Raw genomic sequence first — 18,307 nt, 5'->3', positions numbered from 1 at the left:
AATTTCCCACCGCCATTCCCACCGCGAAACCCACCCTTGCTCCTCCTCCCGCTCTCGACGCCGTGATTTGTCCCGACGCCTCTTGCTCCTCCCGTGAAACCCACCCTCGCCTCCTCCTCCTCCCGCCTCCCGTTGTCTACGCCTCTTCCTCCCTCCTCCTCCCGCCTCCCGCAGTCGACGCCGGCATCGACGCCAATTTCTCAAAAAAAACTTCGGAAGGTAAGAGTATATGTTTATCTGTGTTTAGTTTTCTCAAAAAAAAAAGCAAGTAATTATCAGTGTTTATTATAATTTTTAGTAGGAATATTGTGATTGTTTTGGTGGCAGGTTGTTACAGTTGGTGTAGTTGGAGGATCTGATCTTGTTAAGATATCAGAACAGCTAGGAAAATCAGGTATGTGTTTTTTTTTATTCGGAAAAAAAAACTATAATATGGGAGTATTACCTAATGCATATTACTTCTCTGTTTCAATTTGACATTGTTTGCATGAGAGAGGAACCAGAAAAACAAATATAATTTTATTTAACAAGTCATGGGGTTATATAATCGGTACAGTCTTTCTAATTGGGTGGAGGGACCTCGTGTGATGTGCATGTTTTTGTTTAATAATATGCTGTATTTTTTTTCCTTTCGTTATTCAGGTTAGAACATGATAAAAATGATTTCTTTGCAGTGATCACAGACTACGATTATGTATTTGCCGAAAATGGTCTTGTTGCTTACAAGAATGACTTAGAAATTGTTTCATGAGTACAGAAATACTATTGAAATTTGATGTTTGGTTTACACACAAATGGAGATTTTGTCTGAACAAGATATTAGGATGTTCTTATGTTGGTAGCTGCTAATTTCCAAAAAATTATGAGATAGGAGAAGAGAACTGTTTATTGCGCATGTACGTATATGACGATAACACAGGTTGTTTTAAAGGTTAATTAGGTTTACTAATTATGAAATTAGAGAGTAAATTACGGCGTAAAAACACATGGCAGGTAAGCAAAGCTGAACCAATAGAAGTGGAAGTGGGGCTCACACTTCTCTGTGAGAGATATGAGTTGACTAAAAAGGGAATACAAATGAATGTCCCGTTGATGGGCAGCTAGCCTTATTTGCCTACTGACCTCTTTTTTTTTTGCCAAGGCTGCTGTATATAATTAGAGTTTAATTTTTTCCCCCTTCGAATGAGATGAAGAAAATCATCTCAGAAATGGACTGATTATTGGCTATTTTAGCAAAGCTACAAGATTTGACGATTTACCGAATACTATAACGTAACTTCTGTACTTGATGTACTTGATGAATCCTCTTCTAATACCTACTAATAAGAAGATCTTGGCCTTTGATTTATCAATCAAAGGCCAATATCTAGGCCTTATCTCCCGCCTACTTTTGTGCATGAGGAGATCTTGGCCTTTGATTGATAAATCAAAGGCCAAGATCTCATTAGGAGATATTAGGAACCCTCTCATTAGGAGAGGATCCGTATCCGATTAAGTACAGCGGGTAGGTGCTGCCGAAATTTTGACGAAATAAAAGTACACTTGAACACACGTAAATACATATACACGCTACGTTTACATACCTAATGGGATAGAAGCCTTCCTCTGACAGCCGATCACACACACTTGTCCTATAACTTAAAATGATATATGTAGGGATATGCTCACTTCCATTAATTTTTTAATTCTAGATGAGGACAATTCCTGACAAATCGTTCATGGGCATACCACGTGATCGAAGGCATCTAGACACTCGATACAAGGATGGGATAAAAGCTTTCTTAGCCTACTCTGACACCAACCCTCTACGGTCACTCAGCGGGTTGATTTTTTGTCCTTGTAAGAATTGTAGGAATGATAAAATGCTCACTAGGAGTGACGTAAGTTTCCATCTGTCAATCAATGGATTTGATAGCTCTTATGTATTTTGGAGTCATCACGGTGAAGGCGTTCCGGTGATGCAATTAGAGGAAGAGTTTACTGATGTCGACAATCCGACAATTGACACAACTGATATGTTGGAAGATATTCTTACCGTGCCGTCTTCGAGTGATGTTAACACTACTGATATGTTTCAAGATGTAGCCCGATTGATGAGACTTGTTGAAGAAAACGAGTCACCGTTATACGAGGGTTGCACCGAGTTCACAAGGCTTTCTTTTATGTTGAGGCTTCTTCATATCCAAATACTCAGTGGGATGGCTGTTACACATTTCGAGATGTTATTAGACTTGCTCAGGAAAGTCATTCCAGGTGGCGAGAAGAGCATCCCCACAACTTATTATGAAGCTCACAAGATTGTTAATATCCTGGGTCTTGATTACAAAAAGATAGACGCCTGTCCTAATGACCGCATCTTGTACAATAAGGGTAATGAAGGTCTAGAGGAATGTCCGACGTGTCATGTATCACGCTGGAAAAAACATACGGGCACATCTGAAGGCATATCATCGGATAAACAGTCCAGAATCCCTGTGAAGGTTCTCCGATATTTTCCTATTATTCCTAGGCTGCAGAGGTTATATGTCTGCTGAGCTGGCTGAGAATATGCGATGGCATTCGACCGATCGTAAAGAGGACGGGAAATTGAGACATCCTGCTGATGGTGAGGCATGGAAGCACATCGATCGTATATACCCTGACTTTGGTAAGGAGTCTCGGAATATTAGGCTGGGGCTTGCTAGCGACGGATTTAATCCGTTTGGAGTAATGAGCTCTGCTTGGTCTACCTGGCCAGTGTTGCTCACACCGTACAACCTGCCGCCGTCGATGTGCATGAAGCAGCCATACATGATACTGTCACTCTTGATCCCTGGAAGATATTCTCCTGGAAATGACATTGATGTTTTCCTCCAACCATTAATTGACGACTTGAAGCTTCTCTGGGATGAAGGAGTCAGCACTTACGATGCTTATGGTAAGGAGGCTTTCCGTATGCGCGCAATGGTCATGTGGACAATTAATGAGTTTCCAGCATATGCTAACTTGTCTGGATGGTCGACGAAGGGTCAGATTGCTTGTCCGGTTTGCATGTCAGATTATGAGGGAAAGTTCCTGAAATACAGCCGCAAGTTCTGTTATTGGCAACACAGAAGATGGTTACCTACAGGGCACAAGTTCAGAAAGTTAGTAGGAAAGTTCGACGGCAATCCAGAAAACAGACCGGCACCACCAAGGCTGACCGGGGAAGAAATATTTGAGCTTCTACATCCTCTACCTAAAAAAATATTTGGAAAGAAAAGATTCAACAAAGAAAATCCATTTGGGGTTAGGAGAAAAATATTGAAGCAAAATTGGAAGGGAAGGGGAAAGGGTAAGCAAAATTGGAAGGGAAATAAACCTTGCACTGTCCAATCGCATGTGCGTGTCTCTAAGGGTACAAAACTTCCGCATGGATGGTCAAAATTCAGCATATTTTATCAATTGCCATATTGGAGAAGTTTAAAAATACGTCACAACTTGGATGTCATGCACATCGAGAAGAACATATGCGAGAATCTCTTGAACACTTTGTTGCAGGACGGGAAAAAATCAAAAGATGACTTAAGGGCACGTCGAGACCTAGCAGAATTGAACATCCGTCCCGAACTGCAAGCTATAGATAAGGGTGACGGAAAGTTTGTACTCCCAGCCTCCCGTGTCACACTGTCGAAGGATGAGATCCATAATATGTGTTTATTTCTAAAGTCCGTGAAGACACCGGATGGTTATGCTTCAAACATTTCAGCAAATGTGCATATTGAGGACAGGAAAATTTTGGGACTCAAGACACATGACCATCATATTCTATTGCATCAACTTCTCCCGGTTGCGTTGCGACATGCTGAGAAGGAACTCGCGATGGTGGTAATAGAATATTGCGGTTTCTTCAAGCAGTTGTGCTCCAAGGTGATTGATGTCAGGGAGTTTGAAGAATTAGAGGGACGTGTAGCCAATACACTGTGTAAAATGGAAATTCTATTTCCACCCTCGTTCTTTACGGTCATGGTGCATCTCACAATACATTTAGCATATGAAGCCCGCATCGCAGGACCAGTTCAATATCGCTGGATGTACCCTGTGGAGAGGTATTTATTATTATAATGCTCAATTAATATTTGTTAAATTACGTATATCAGTTTTATTTTGTCACAAATCATGAAACTATATGCTTGTAGGTATTTGGGTTTCATGAAACATTTGATGCATAATCGTGCACGTCCTGAAGGATCGATAGCAGAGAACTATATAAGTAATGAGAGTTTGAATTTCATCTCTCGTTACTTGCGGGGTGTGGAGACAAGGCTCAACCGTCCCCAACGAATAATTGACGGAACATTCTATAATGATCGTGGGGAGGACACTAGATTCCCCAGAATGGAGCTAGATCAAGCCCACACATATATCTTGAGTAATGATACTACATTTAACATATACGCGGCGTAAGTATTTAACTGTTTGAATCAGATCATATCACATCACAATAACTATCTCTATTTAACTGTTGTAAATGATTTTATTCTAGGCTTCACATCCGATATGTCCAGACTATTCTTAAATGCAGAACAAAAAACAAAAGAGTTATGGACACACACTCTAGACAATTCCCTGCATGGCTGAAGGGTGAAGTAAGATTTATTTACATTTCTGATTCGTATATCAAATATGTGCCTGACAACAGATATTTAAACTATTTGTTTCTTTTCTTAAAGGTTGACCGACGTATTACGAATGGGGTTAACCTGCCTGAGAAAATATGTTTATATGCCAGAGGTCCTTCTAACGTGGTAAAGCGTTATGGAGGCTACTGTATCAACGGCTTTAGGTTTAACACCATCGGTTTCGAAGAGAGACGACAAACGCAAAATAGCGGTGTGTTCTGCTCCTTCTCGCAACTGTCATACGCTAGTTCAAAAGATCTAAATCCGATACAAGGTGAAATCTATTGCTACGGTCAGGTAGAAGACATTGTGGAGATTTTCTATGGGATTAATAATGAAGTCAGACATGTGATGTTTAAGGTTCGTTGGAGTGAGCTGAAAAAGGCGAAGGATGACTACGGTTACACACTCGTTAATCTTAACAAGGAAATATATCAGACTGAAAAGTACATGTTAGCTGCTCACGCAAAACAGTGCTTTTATGTCAAAGATATAATGAAAAATGACGAATGGGTTGTCCTTAAGAATCCGCCTAGATCCTACATTCATGAAGCCGTGTCTGATGAAGATCATGAAGATGTTATCTTGGCCGACGAAACAGTTGCTGAGTTTTCCTTGACACAAAATAATCTGGTGGATGAAATTGCACTGGCGCGCCCTGATGTACCTGCGATTATATGTGAGCCAAGGCGTAAAATCAAAAAACGAGTCCACGGTAGAGTCGATAAAACTATAAGGACAGTCCTTTTGTCTGCACGCACACGGTCGCAGGCTAACCGCACACGGTCGCAGAGTAGAGCCTCAACATCATCATAATAATATAATGCTTGGTTATGATTTAAAAAGAACATTCATGTATCTGTTTGACTGGTTAACATGTATCAGTTTGTGTTATGTATTATAGTATTGCCTTTATATTATCTGTTTGACTGGTTATCATGTATCAGTTTTTGTCATGTATTATAGTATTGCCTTTATATTATCTGTTTGACTGGTTATCATGTATCAGTTTGTGTCATGTATTATAGTATTGCCTTTATATTATCTGTTTGACTGGTTATCATGTATCAGTTTTTGTCATGTATTATAGTTTTGTTGGGTACTCATTATGTTTTCAAAGTATAGATGACAAAAGGATTACGTAAGAGAGCGCTTGAGAGACTTATTGGTAGACATTCTGGAGGCGACGCACATGGCTCTACGTCAGGTATTTTTATTTATTTATTATATCTGTACATTTCTATAAACTATTAATACGAGCCTAACATTATTTTTTCACATTTCCTACGCAGGCCGCATCGCTGCTACACATGACGGGCCGCCACAGGACACAGGACGAGGAGATGCTCCACCTGATGCGGAGACACTCGTTGATCCTGCCCAGCATGCAGAGATGCCGCCGTCGCCTCCTCAGGCTGCAGATGTATTGGAGGAGCGCCGATATGAGCCATATAGCGCAGCTGTAGAAGCTGCGCCACTACCGCCGGATTCTATTCCGGATCAGCGAGCCCACGACCCGGCCAAGGTGAAGGAGGATTGGGATGCTTATCATGATTTGCGACTTATCGCACAGCAGAGGTATGAACAAGCAAGGCGTAGATGCCTCGAATTGAAAGGTGTGTATAGATTTTTATAGTTTATATGTTAATATTTTAATTTGTATTATCGATATTGATTGATTTATATTTCGCCTGAATTTCATTTTTTCGTAGGTACCGAGCGACCTACTAGGCGCGGCCGCAGTAGTACCAAGCCACAGAACCTCGTCCCAGATATTCGTCGGAGGGCCGTGATCCGATGGCAGAACGGCGTGCCTGTCGGGCCATTTGCTAACTCTTTCAACAATTTCCTCGCCGCTTTAGCCAGGAGACATGATTTCTTCAACATATATTTGACGTGGAAGTCGCAGCGGATTGATGCGCTGGTGGCTTGTTGGCGATATATATGTGTGAGTCATTTATTTTATAGTTTATATTATTTTGTTTAACACACTGATTTGTATCTCTTTTTTCATTGTATGCTGAAGCGATTTTTCTTTCTTGACGATTACGCTTATGCCTGGACTTACTGCTTCACGCAAATCAATCTATCGTTCAAGAGGTGGCGGTCAGAGCTGAAGAAAAAATATTTTACTCAAAGAACAGAAGATTGGGAGCGTTACTGGCATCTTGACGAGCGCGTAGATGGAGTTGATTTTTTTGCACTTTGCGATTATTGGGACACGGACGAAGCTCAGGTATTATTGAAGTATATATCTTCGTTTATTGTTTGAAATTCTATATTATATCTGTTTAACATTCTTTTGCAGGAACAAGCTAAAATAGCAAGGAGGAACCGTAATGCGCCCCGCAGTTACGAGCATTACGGGGGCTCCAGGTCCTTCAGCCAGCATTATCATCAATTGGCGCTTGAGGTATATAATATATTAGCTCTTAGGTTATCAATTTGAGTATAATTTATGTGTTATGAGTTAATGATATATGTGAATAAAATAGGGAAGGGGAGAACTCGGGCATTTTGCAGATCGTATTCTGACTGGTTGGAGACCAAATTACGCCGATGAAGTGAAGAAAGCGCAGAACCGGGATCTGGCTGTAAGTAGCAGTTAATTTGTATATTTAATTTTTATAACAATGCATTTTAAATGTGTTAGAATTGATCGGATTGTTTTGGTATATCGCAGGAGAAATTACATGCTAAGGTGCAGGAGCAATTATCACAGACTCAGGTCGATTCTAACACTCCGACCCGATTAAGTAGAGAGGAGGAGGATAGCATCATCGAGACCGTCATTGGACTGAGTAGGAAGAACAGATACAGGTGGAGAGGATCCGAGCATCGGCCGTACGAGTCCAGTAGCACCTACGAGTCTGCAGCTCCACCAGGATGCAGTTCTTCTCAAGACCCGACTATGGAGCAGCGGATGAAAGCGATGGAAGATTGGCAGTCGCGTCGGGAGTCGGAGCTACTCCAGATGGCGGAGGAAGAACGGAGGCGCCGGGAGCAGAGGGAGCTGGAATTCACCCAGTTCATATCGACTCTGCCTTCTGATGCTCAGGAGGCATATAGGAGACGGTTTTTGGCGGATCAGGTAATATATATATATATATATATAAATTAAATGAATTAAATATAAAATTCTTACTTAGTTACGAGTATGCCATGTGACTAAATGATATCACACAAACTGTTACACACAAACTATATCTCTCTCCGAAACACAACTAAAATTATATACTTAATGTTTTTATGTGATGTTGGTGTTGATGGTGCGTGTGTGCGTAGCGATGGTTGTATTGTCTAGTGAGTTGGTTAGTTGGTTGTTATTTTATTTTTTTGTGGGGCGTTCGTGCGTAGGGTCGTTGGTTATGTTGTTGGTTGGTGGGTGTTTTCGTCGTGGTGGTGGTGGTGGTGGTGATGATGATGGAGGGGGAGGGGGTGGGGGGTAGGAGTTTGGTTGGTTCGTGGGTGGGGGATTGTTATTGTAGTGGTGGTGGTGTTGTTATTGTTGTGTTGTGGTGTTGCATGTGTTGTATTGTCGTGATCGTTATGTGCGTGCTTGATGTTGGGTTTGGTCGTGGTGGGGGAGGGGGAAGTGTGGGGATTGGGTTGAGCTGGGTACTCGTGCGTGCGTGTGTGCGTGTCGGCGGAGATAGGTACGGGTGCGTGCGTTGTTAAAAACATGTGCGTGCTTGCGTATAATACATAAATATATGCCATGATACTCTCTCTGAATCATATAACATGTAAGAATATGCCATGCTACTCTATTATTACTATACTTGCATGTTATGCCTTGTTGTTTTACAATTTGTTACTTTACTGTAAAATTCAGTTTTTGATGATGTACGTATTGCTCTATAACGTTTTATTTATTTTTTTAGGCTGGGACTTCTCGACAAGGTGGAGTTGGTGATGAGGATGAGGATGATGATGATCGGGACTGAGTTTATTTGTTTTAACATTAAAAACAATGGGTGTGCTGTATAAACATTTCTAATGTTGGGTGTGCTGTATAAACATTTCTAATGTTGGGTGTGCTGTATAAACATTTCTAATGTTGGGATATTTATTATGTTTTTAGTGAAATAATTGTTATATATACGTGAAATATGTGTTATATGTGCTTGTGTTGGGTAAATTTATTGTACAGGTTATTGTTGTGAAATATATTGTACAGGAGTTTCTTATTTTCAAAATTTTTTTAAAAAAAATTCAGATTATTTTTAGCGACGGATATTCCGTCGCTAAAAGCTCTTTTAGCGACGGAAAACTGACACGCCAGATGTGCACTAAACAACTTTTAGCAACGGATTTTCCGTCGCTAAAAGTTTATTTTGGCGACGGAAAATCCGTCGCCAAAAAATAATAATTTGGCGACGGATTTTCCGTCGCTATATATTCGTCGCTATAAATTAGCGACGGATTTGCCGTCGCTAAAGGTAGATTTACCTACCCTGACAATAGTGACGGATTTTTAGCGACAGAATTTCTTTTTTTTCGTCGCTAAAACTTTTAGCGACGAATTTTGGACTTTTGGCGACGGATTTTTCCGTCGCCAATAGTCCCCTTTGCAGTAGTGTAAACTTCCTTTTTCTTCTTCAAAGACTATTTCAGAATCTCCTGTACAAAAGATTCACTGTGATTTGTGGGGACCTGCTCCTCTTTCTTTAGTACAACAATTCAAGTATTATGTTGTGTTAATTGATGATTTTTCTAGATATTCCTGGCTTTATACTTTGAGAAGAAAATCAGATTTCTTTGGTGTTTTCATGAATTTTCATAAACTGGTTGAGAATGAATTTGACAAGAAAATCAAAAAATTTTAGTCAGATGGTGGAGGAGAGTTTAATAAGACTGTGTTTGTGGAGCACTTAGCTAATTATGGAATTAAACATCAAATGTCTTGTCCTGGAACACCTGAGCAAAATAGTGTTGTTGAGCGTAAACATCGACATATAGTTAAACTAGGACTTGCAATGCTCTTTCATAGTTCAGTTCCATGTCGATATTGGGTTGAAGATTTTACTACATCAAATTTCCTGATTAATTGTTTACCCTCTTCAACTCTTGACATGACATCTCCATTTGCAATACTTTACAAGAAGCATGTTGATTATACTTTTCTCCGAACCTTTGGTGCATGTTGTTATCCATACTTAAGGCATAATGCTTCTAACAAGTTTGATAAAATATCTCCGCCATGTGTTTTTTTAGGATACAATGACAAACATAAGGGATATCGTTGTTTATATATTCTTACCGGATGTGTTTACATCTCTAGACATGCGGTCTTTGATGAAGTCAAATTTCCTTTTGCTGTCAATTCTAACATTCCTTGTGTAGCATAAGGTGAAGGGGAGCCCTATACGACTACAACTTGGCTTCATAATTGCCCAATTGATTCTAACACTGACAGTGGAATGTAACGAGCAAGGATGTTTGGAGATTCTTCTACTACCCACACTCAAGCTACCAATTTTGTGCAACATGATAATCCTCAAGAATTTACTGTTCAACAAAGTACAGAACAAGAAGCTCATGTTCAACAAATTCCAGCATAAGAAACTGCTCTGGAGACTCATGAGCAACAAACCTCTTCTATTGTGGAATCTCAAGAGGATGCACACCAAAGTTCCTCAATTGCACCAGAGGAAGATAATGTTCAACCAGTGGCTAGTGATCAATCTCATGACATGGTGACTCGTTCAAGACATGGCATACTCAAGCCTAATCCCAAGTATGTTAATCTCACTGTCATCAATATTCCTTTTGAGCCTCGTTCTGTTAAATCTGCTCTCAAGCATCTAGGTTGGAAGCTAGCTATGGAAGAGAAGATGAAAGCTCTCGCATCATATTAAACTTGCGATCTAGTTCCTCGCTTAGAAATAATGAATATTGTTGGGTGTCGTTGAGTTTTCAAGACAAAACTCAAAGCAAATGGTACTCTTGATCGTCTTAAGGCACGATTGGTGGAGAAAGGGTACAATCAAGAAGAAGGAGTTGATTTTTTGGAGACCTTTAGCCCTGTGATAAGACCAGGAAGCATTCACATTGTTCTCCTTGTAGCTGTTGTTCATGGTTGGACAATTCGACAACTTGACGTCAAGAATGCTTTCCTTCATGGAAATCTCGATATTCCGGTTTTCATGGAGCAGCCGCCAGGCTATGTTGATCCCTTACGTCCTCGACATATCTGTTGTCTTAAAAGGCATTATATAGACTGAAACAAGCACCAAGAGCCTGTTTTGAATGTTTCAGCAATTTTTTACTGAATTGTGAATTTTATTGCACCGTTGCTGATCCTTCAATGTTCTTATATCATCATGATAAACACGTACTTATTGTGCTTATCTGCATTGATGATATCATCCTAACAGGAAGCTCGGATTCTCTCATTACTACTTTGATTCATGACTTGCACTCAAAAATTTCCATGAAGGATCTAGGTCCTTTGCACTACTTTCTCGGGATTGAAGTTACTCAAAATGCCAAAGGACTCTTTCTTTCTCAAACTAAGTATGCTTCAGAATAGTTGCATCGTGCTTCCATGAGTATTTGTAAACCAATTGCTACACCAATGGTAGCAAAACCTTCCCTTCCACAAGGTAGTTGTTAGACCCTAATGCCACTAGGAAAGAACCCTAGAGAAGGGGAGGGGTTAATAGGGTTTATGCTAATCTAATTCGATTTAATACCAATTAAAACTAATTAACAAATATCCTAGCCAATTAGATATGCAACAAGATATATATGCAAGGATATACAAACAAGGGTAAGTAAACTATGAACAAATACAAACAGTATAGTGGATAAATTAGACAATGAGAGAATGACGATAGAGATAAACAAAATATAAGTGCACAAGCCAAACTCAAACACATAAGAAATGATCACGGAGTTCAGACCTTCTGTCCTACGTCTCCGCTCCCCACTCCCGTGGAGAAATCCACTATCACACCGGGTTTTTAACGCACCCGAAAATATTTACACCACACAATATCGGTTTTTAACGCTCACCGATCAACGTTCATAATCACTCACAATGTTACTACATAAATCCCACCTCAAGTGTTGGCCTCTCATGTGTCTCCCTCAAGTGCTCGGAATTACGATCTACCTCTAGGCTTTACCACTGACCCCACTCCTCTTAGGACGACCCCGTCTCTCATCACACACTCCTCTCGGTGTACAAGCGTATTACAAAGTGTAACTCACAAATTAACGTTTAATAATAAATGATTATTCTCTAAACAAGGTGAGAACTCAATTAAGCTAAACTCAATATTACAAACCCACAACCCCAAATTATACTATGTATGAAATACTATAAGCTCAATAGGTTGTGTGTGAACAATGAGTATAATCAAAACAAAACAAACTAAACTCAAAGTAAATCTAGCTTATGGAAATTATAATCAAAATAATAAATAGCTAGAATGAGTTTAGGAAAACTTCTCTATGATGAAAAGAGAGAGAGAGAGAGAGAGAGAGAGAGATGAGTTGAATGCCCAAACACCAAAGAATGATCTCCTCAAGCTCTTGTGAAAATTTCTTCACAAACAAACTCTTAAACAAACTTAAAAACCTTTAAATAAAGTTATAAAACTCTTTTAAAACTTTTCTCTAATATAAATTAGGTCTGAGGTATGAGGGGTATATATAGGAAACACCAAAGCTATGAAGAAACCAAGAAAACTCAGCAAAAAGACAAAAAATAGAAAACTAGAAAAACTAGTCGTTGGGTCGTCAGTCGACTGATGAACAATATCAGTCGACTGATGAACTGATCGTTATAGGCACCTCACAGCTCATCGGTCGACTTAAGACCTCATCAGTCGACTGATTGCCTCATCAGTAGATTTATAGTTTATCAGTCGTAAAAACCAAAAAATTTGACAATTCCAGGCGAGTTCATCAGTCGACTGATAAGATCCATCAGTCGACTGATAACAGGTTATCAACCTGAAATGAACAGTAAATCTGATTTTTTTAAACCCTTTTTAAATATAGCAAATAAATTCTAAAAAATATAAAACTTTGGAAAATGTTTGTAAACATGATAATAAACATGTTACAAAAAGTATTTTTGGATCTGCACTTCCTAATTATGAAAACTCACCATTTTGCAAAATAGTTCAAAAACATAAAAACTAAACATACATGTTTTTAACATTTTGACTTAAACAATATTTTGAAACCTTATAAAATGATTTTATAGACTTAATAAAAGATATAAATTATTGTTGTTAAGTCTATAAACCAATTACTTAACATTTTAACAAATTCATATTTATATAAACATGAAAATCAAAAACCAAAATCAAAAACCACTATGAAGAATACCAGCAATTCCTTGGTTGACGCCACATGCATCTCCACAAGAACCATATCCTAAACATTGAAGACAGCATGAGGATCACGTTCATCGCCATATTTTTTGGTTCTCTTTCTTCTTTGGAAACATGTTTCTCGTCAACTTCATATGCCTCATCCTCACGTGACAGGGCATCATTTCTACAAATTTCATGCATTCAAAAAACAAAGGGAGCATAGGTCTCTAATTAGAATAAAGGATCAATTTTCAAACACCGAACTTACCACGAATGTGATGTTCAAGATTAATAATATTTTGGTCACGAGAAAAAAAGGATGTAATTAAAAACTGATTCTCATAAAAAACTGCACCTAGAAGGGCAGCTGCTTAAAGAAAGCAATAATCATTACAAAAGCCTCTTTGTCATATTAGCTGATAGCAGCCCATATCCATCCGTCACGGTGACATGATCAACACATAGGTAACCCGTAGACTACATCAACAAACAAAACTTTTGTAGCAGTACATTTGAAACGATATCGCATTACCAAACGTTGCTTTTATATTATTAAAAAGTCATCTTTCTAAATTATACACTAGTGTTTGAATGTTATTTAATTTGCACATCTTTCTTTATCTGCTTGTTGCAGCACACACGCATCATTTTTGTCCTATTTTCCCAATGTATATGTAACAACTACCATACAATTAATCATACAATATATAGGGAAATGTCGAGATCATAATATTTAATTATCATCATCCTATAATATATTTATTGTATTTTATGGTAAACTCTATATAGGAAATTTTATAGATGTAATCAATATTTAAAGTTTTTTAATGTGACATTTGATATTGTGATATTTTTCAGTACCAAAGTTCTTTTTTTATGAATGAAAGCATGGGCCGGATTTATCATCTCTTGTGAATTTGGTTAGTTCTCTTTGAATTAAAATGATTTAAGTTTTTTCAAATTGTTGATTTTAACATTAACCATGGAGAAGCATCAGTACTATGCAAACTTGTATAGAGAACAGAGCATATATACATCTACCAAGGCAAAAATAAAATAAAATAATAAGCACGACTTACTTAATAGAGAATTGAAATGGCAAGTTATACAGTCACTCATATCCAGGTCATAAGTGACTTAACAACATATTAGAATGATAGCATGAACAATATACTTTTGACATCTCACAAACATACCCAAGTGTCCTCCAAGACCAGGGGAATCTTTTACTATATTATTTACATGGCTTGAAAGTAAATGACTGTACATGACCCTAAAAATTGACAAACAACAATATAGCTCATATTTTGATCAAAAAAAAAAAAAAAACAATATAGCTCATATTATCAGAGAGGAAAAAGAAGGGCCTTGAGCAATAAACTCTAGCCATGCACCATAAAAACAATAACCGTGCCTCATTGACATTCAATCCTCAAGTTTCATGTCTCAATACCACAAAAATTTATAGAATATCTATATTTACGGACGAAGTTCCCAAATGACCCAAACAATATGCATAATTTGCAAATTATGCCTGCCTTTTTCAAAAGAAACATCAAGGCATTTAAACACCCCTAAAAAAAGAACATTAAGACTGTTGAAACAAAGACAGCATATAATTGTTTTTCACTTTAATCCTCTAAGTAACATCGTCAAATTTAGTATGCCGAGCATATGACTCAAAAGAGCGAAAAATACCTCTCTAAATAAAGTTTTTTCCCCATTTTGGAGCGATGGGTAAATTATTCTATTCAGGGTAGACTTGGCGATGTTAGTTTGAGGATTGGAGTGAAAAGTCTTCAAGGATTTTAGCGGAACAAAAAGATATGAGGTTTTATGTGCAAAAGCCCTCAAAATTTAGGGGGTTGTGGAACTAAAAAAATTAGGAGGGGGTAGCTGCTAAAACCCAACAAGTTAAGAAGGCTTTTTGAAAATTTTGACCATTTTCAAATTAATTGCTTGAATTCAGCCACTTATTTTCAATCAAAGTTAAATCAGCCACTTAAAATTTTATTTTAGGCTAAATATCATAAAAAACCCCTTAACCTTGGATAATTATTAGAAAACCTCTCTTGCCTTTCAAAGTATCAGGAAAACCTCCCATATGTTTGTGGGTTATCAGAAAAACCTCATTTAACTTTGAGATTTCATCAGAAAGCTCCCTAAATAAAACTTCTAAATCAAACGGTGTTTTATGATAATCTATATAATTAGAATGAGGTTTTCTGACATCTTGAAAGTTAAGGGGGGTTTTCTGATATTTACCCTTTAATTTTATAGCAAAGGGCTTCAAGTTATTATTAGCTAATATAAAAGAATAAACAGATGACGAAGGATCCAGTAATCCTGGGCTATGGGGCCAGGTCAGGGCTATCCAGCCGAAGCGGGGAGGCAGAGGCAAAAAGGGTACAGATTTATCCAGTGGCCGCAACCCGAAGCCCAACGCAGCACAGTCCCCATATAAAATCCAAGTAACGTCCCGGCTCTCCCCTCCAAAACCCTAAGAGCCTCCTCATTCCTTTTACCCCGCCGCCTCCGCCTCCGCCGCCGCAAGCAAGCAAGCGAGCGAGGAAATGCGCCCGAAGTTCGACCCCTCCCAGGTCGTGGACGTGTAGCTGAGAGTCACGCGGCGGTGAGGTGGGGGCCGCGAGCTCGCTGGCCCGAAGATCGGCCCCTGGGTCTCTCCCCCAAAAAGATCGGCGAGACTGCTGCTAAGGAGACGAGCCTAAGGAGACTGGAAGGTTGACCAAGTGGCTTCCAGAGTCTCGTCAACTCGATACCAAGACTCAGGTATTGAACCACATCCAGATCAGCGATTGGAGGGACACTACGACGCACCACAAGGTCCCATACAGGTGGCTCGTCCTCCTCGACGACCAACGTCCCCGACTTGAGAGTCCTCCTAGTCATCAAGGCCCTCAAGGAGCCCGAGCGCGACCGCAAGAAGGTCAAGAACATCAAGCACTCTGGCAACATCTCGCTCGACGACGTCATCGAGATCGCTAGGGTTATGAGCCCTCGGTCCATGGCTAAGGATCTCAGCGGGACCATCAAGGAGATCCTCGGCACGTGCGTCTCCGTCGGGTGCACCGTTGACGGCAAGGACCCCAAGGATCTGCAGCAGGAGATCAACGAAGGCGTCGTTGAGGTCCCGCTCGAGTGAGTGGAGGGAGTTTTCTCGTTGGGGTTTCGTTGTTTCGGTAATCCTTTTTGTTTTTTTTTAAGATGCCGTTGTTTCCTCTTAATTAGCTCGTTTGTTTGTTCTAGTTGGTTAATGTTTTCTTTGAGGAGTACTTGGTACCTTGTTGTTTGAGGCAATGCCGAGTGTTGATGGCTCTGGATATTTAAATGTCTTTAATTAGAAAACAGTGTTGCCATTTTGGTTGAACTGGGTGAGTTTAGTTAGGATTCCTGTGTCTTGAGTAATGCAGTCTGTTTGCTGTTTTTTGTTTAGAGGATGAAGGCTGATTATTAGCAGATAGCTCGTGAGTTCCTTTTCTACTCTTTTATCATTTAATTATCATTCTATAAGAATTGTTAGCTGCTTGTAGGTCAGTGAGCGTGCTTTCAATCCGCAATATTCATCCTCTTTACTGGCTAATAATGTAGGCATTTTTAATACATAAGTCTCATTGTTAATCTTGTTGCATTATCTTGACGAACTATGAAGAATCAAACCCTTTTTATTTGCCTTATCGGTCGTCATAGACACGTTGATTCCTGATTAATATTTCATATGCTGGAGTACTATTATTGTTATTAATTGTTAGGTTACTCTTCTCATTTGTAATCTATGGGTTTAATAGATTGCTCTTTATGCCTTATTTGCATTGTTTTAAATTCAGAAATGCAAAATTGATTGAAACATAACCTCCTACATGTTTTGTATTTGTATGCTGTTGAGAACATAACTTTTTATTATGCTTTCCTATCTAGGAAAGGTTTGCTGGGGCCGAAGTTTAATTATACTTTCTACTGTAGTATATTAATGGCCTCTATAGTTTCCACGATTTTGCGCTTAATAATTCATTATCTGGTACTTACATAAAGGAGCAACATCTTGTTAACAATGATCTTTTGAGGATGTATTTATATTCAAATACATAATAGTACAACATGAGGCAGCATTTTAAAAGGGGGGGGGGGGTTATTCATTGGTGTAAATTGGGGCAAATTGGGTTAAATTGTTCCAATGGGATAATTTTACCCAATGGGATAATTTGAGTGGGATAAAGTGGGGTAAAATGGGATAATGAGACAATTTGAGTGGGATAATTGTTATGACATCTTTTTACAATATAATTTCACTTCTTGTCATCCATGATATCTATCTATTGTAACAAAACCCATCACCAAATTCATCAAATTTTCTACTAAAAAAAGAAAAAATAAAATAAAATACCTTCATTGGTCTTAGCAGCAGCAGGAAACACTTTCTCCGAACCATTCGACAATAGAGGAAGAGTATTGAGATCAGTCTCAGTCGGAAGCATTTGATACTGTAGGGCTCCAATCCTGGAAACAATCAATAGCCAAAAAAAAGTTCATCTCGAAAGTCCAAAAACAATTCACAAAAAACGAGAGAAATAGGAGGTTACGTGTGAGGAGAGAGGCGGTCTCCAGAGGAAGGGTTTCGGTTTCGCGATCTCTAGTTTTCCAATACACTGGAGCTCCCTTGGATCGGCCATGGCTTCTCCTCCTTTGTCTTCCCTTCATTGAGTGGGAAATTAGGGTTAGGTTTTAACTTGCGGTTTTTTTATGGGTTCAGAGATCGAAGGTAAGAGGAGGGATTGGAGTCGGAAGAACGCGATGGAAGAAGACGTTGTGGAGAGGGCAATATTACCCAGGTTATTGTTCCAGCAAAAAAATTTGGATAAATTTTCAGGTTGGGGTTGACAAGTGTTTATATAGATGGGTTAATTTTTGGGGAAGTGGGGTATTTGTCTCACATTTATCCCAAAAAACCAATAACACCATACAATTGAATCCATACCCAATTACCCCAATGAATAACACCAAACAATGTTGTTCCAAAAATTATCTCATTACCCCTAAATTTACACCAATGAATAACCCCCCCTAAAGAATTATTGATTTTTGGTAACTGTAACATGTACTCAAATTAGAGTATTTAACAACTTATGCTACATGATCTACGGTAGCAGTAGAAGGCCACACGTTTCCAATAATCTTATCAGCATAACATTTTTTTTGGTAATAATGTAATCATCGCTGAACGCTTACTATATTATATCACAATTGAATAGGTGTTGCTCTGAGTCCATAATGATTTCTCTTGGAAATTTCTCATACCACATTGTGATCTCCCACACC

At 38.9% G+C, this 18,307-nt stretch overlaps 1 protein-coding gene, 2 long non-coding RNA genes and 1 pseudogene across 3 annotated transcripts; all 4 read left to right on the top strand.

Moving 5' to 3' along the window:
• On the top strand, positions 205 to 734 carry LOC109836146. The gene is made up of 3 exons (XR_002245856.1): positions 205 to 219; positions 328 to 394; positions 675 to 734. It is a non-coding gene; the product is annotated as an uncharacterized LOC109836146 (long non-coding RNA).
• LOC109836162 lies at positions 5,809 to 6,912 on the top strand. The gene is made up of 4 exons (XM_020404045.1): positions 5,809 to 5,847; positions 5,933 to 6,256; positions 6,353 to 6,588; positions 6,667 to 6,912. Exons 2-4 carry the CDS (start codon positions 6,034 to 6,036, stop codon positions 6,910 to 6,912), a joined length of 705 nt encoding a protein of 234 aa, XP_020259634.1. The 5' UTR covers positions 5,809 to 5,847; positions 5,933 to 6,033.
• LOC109839685 lies at positions 6,959 to 7,438 on the top strand. Its single transcript, XR_002246702.1, has 3 exons — positions 6,959 to 7,053; positions 7,136 to 7,234; positions 7,324 to 7,438. It is a non-coding gene; the product is annotated as an uncharacterized LOC109839685 (long non-coding RNA).
• On the top strand, positions 15,457 to 16,426 carry LOC109836284 (annotated as a pseudogene).

This window comes from Asparagus officinalis, chromosome 4 (assembly GCF_001876935.1).
Source record: "Asparagus officinalis chromosome 4, Aspof.V1, whole genome shotgun sequence".
Lineage (NCBI taxonomy): Eukaryota > Viridiplantae > Streptophyta > Magnoliopsida > Asparagales > Asparagaceae > Asparagus > Asparagus officinalis.
The sequence above is the reverse complement of the archived record's forward strand: the minus strand, read 5'-3'. Positions and strand labels throughout refer to the sequence as shown.

Excerpts from the sequence above, each read along its gene's own strand:
- LOC109836162 (XM_020404045.1), top strand. The coding sequence starts at position 6,034 with ATGCCGCCGTCGCCTCCTCAGGCTGCAGATGTATTGGAGGAGCGCCGA. Across the intron at positions 6,257-6,352 it reads TAGATGCCTCGAATTGAAAG|GTACCGAGCGACCTACTAGG; the intron begins GTGTGTATAGAT and ends ATTTTTTCGTAG. Across the intron at positions 6,589-6,666 it reads CTTGTTGGCGATATATATGT|CGATTTTTCTTTCTTGACGA; the intron begins GTGAGTCATTTA and ends TGTATGCTGAAG.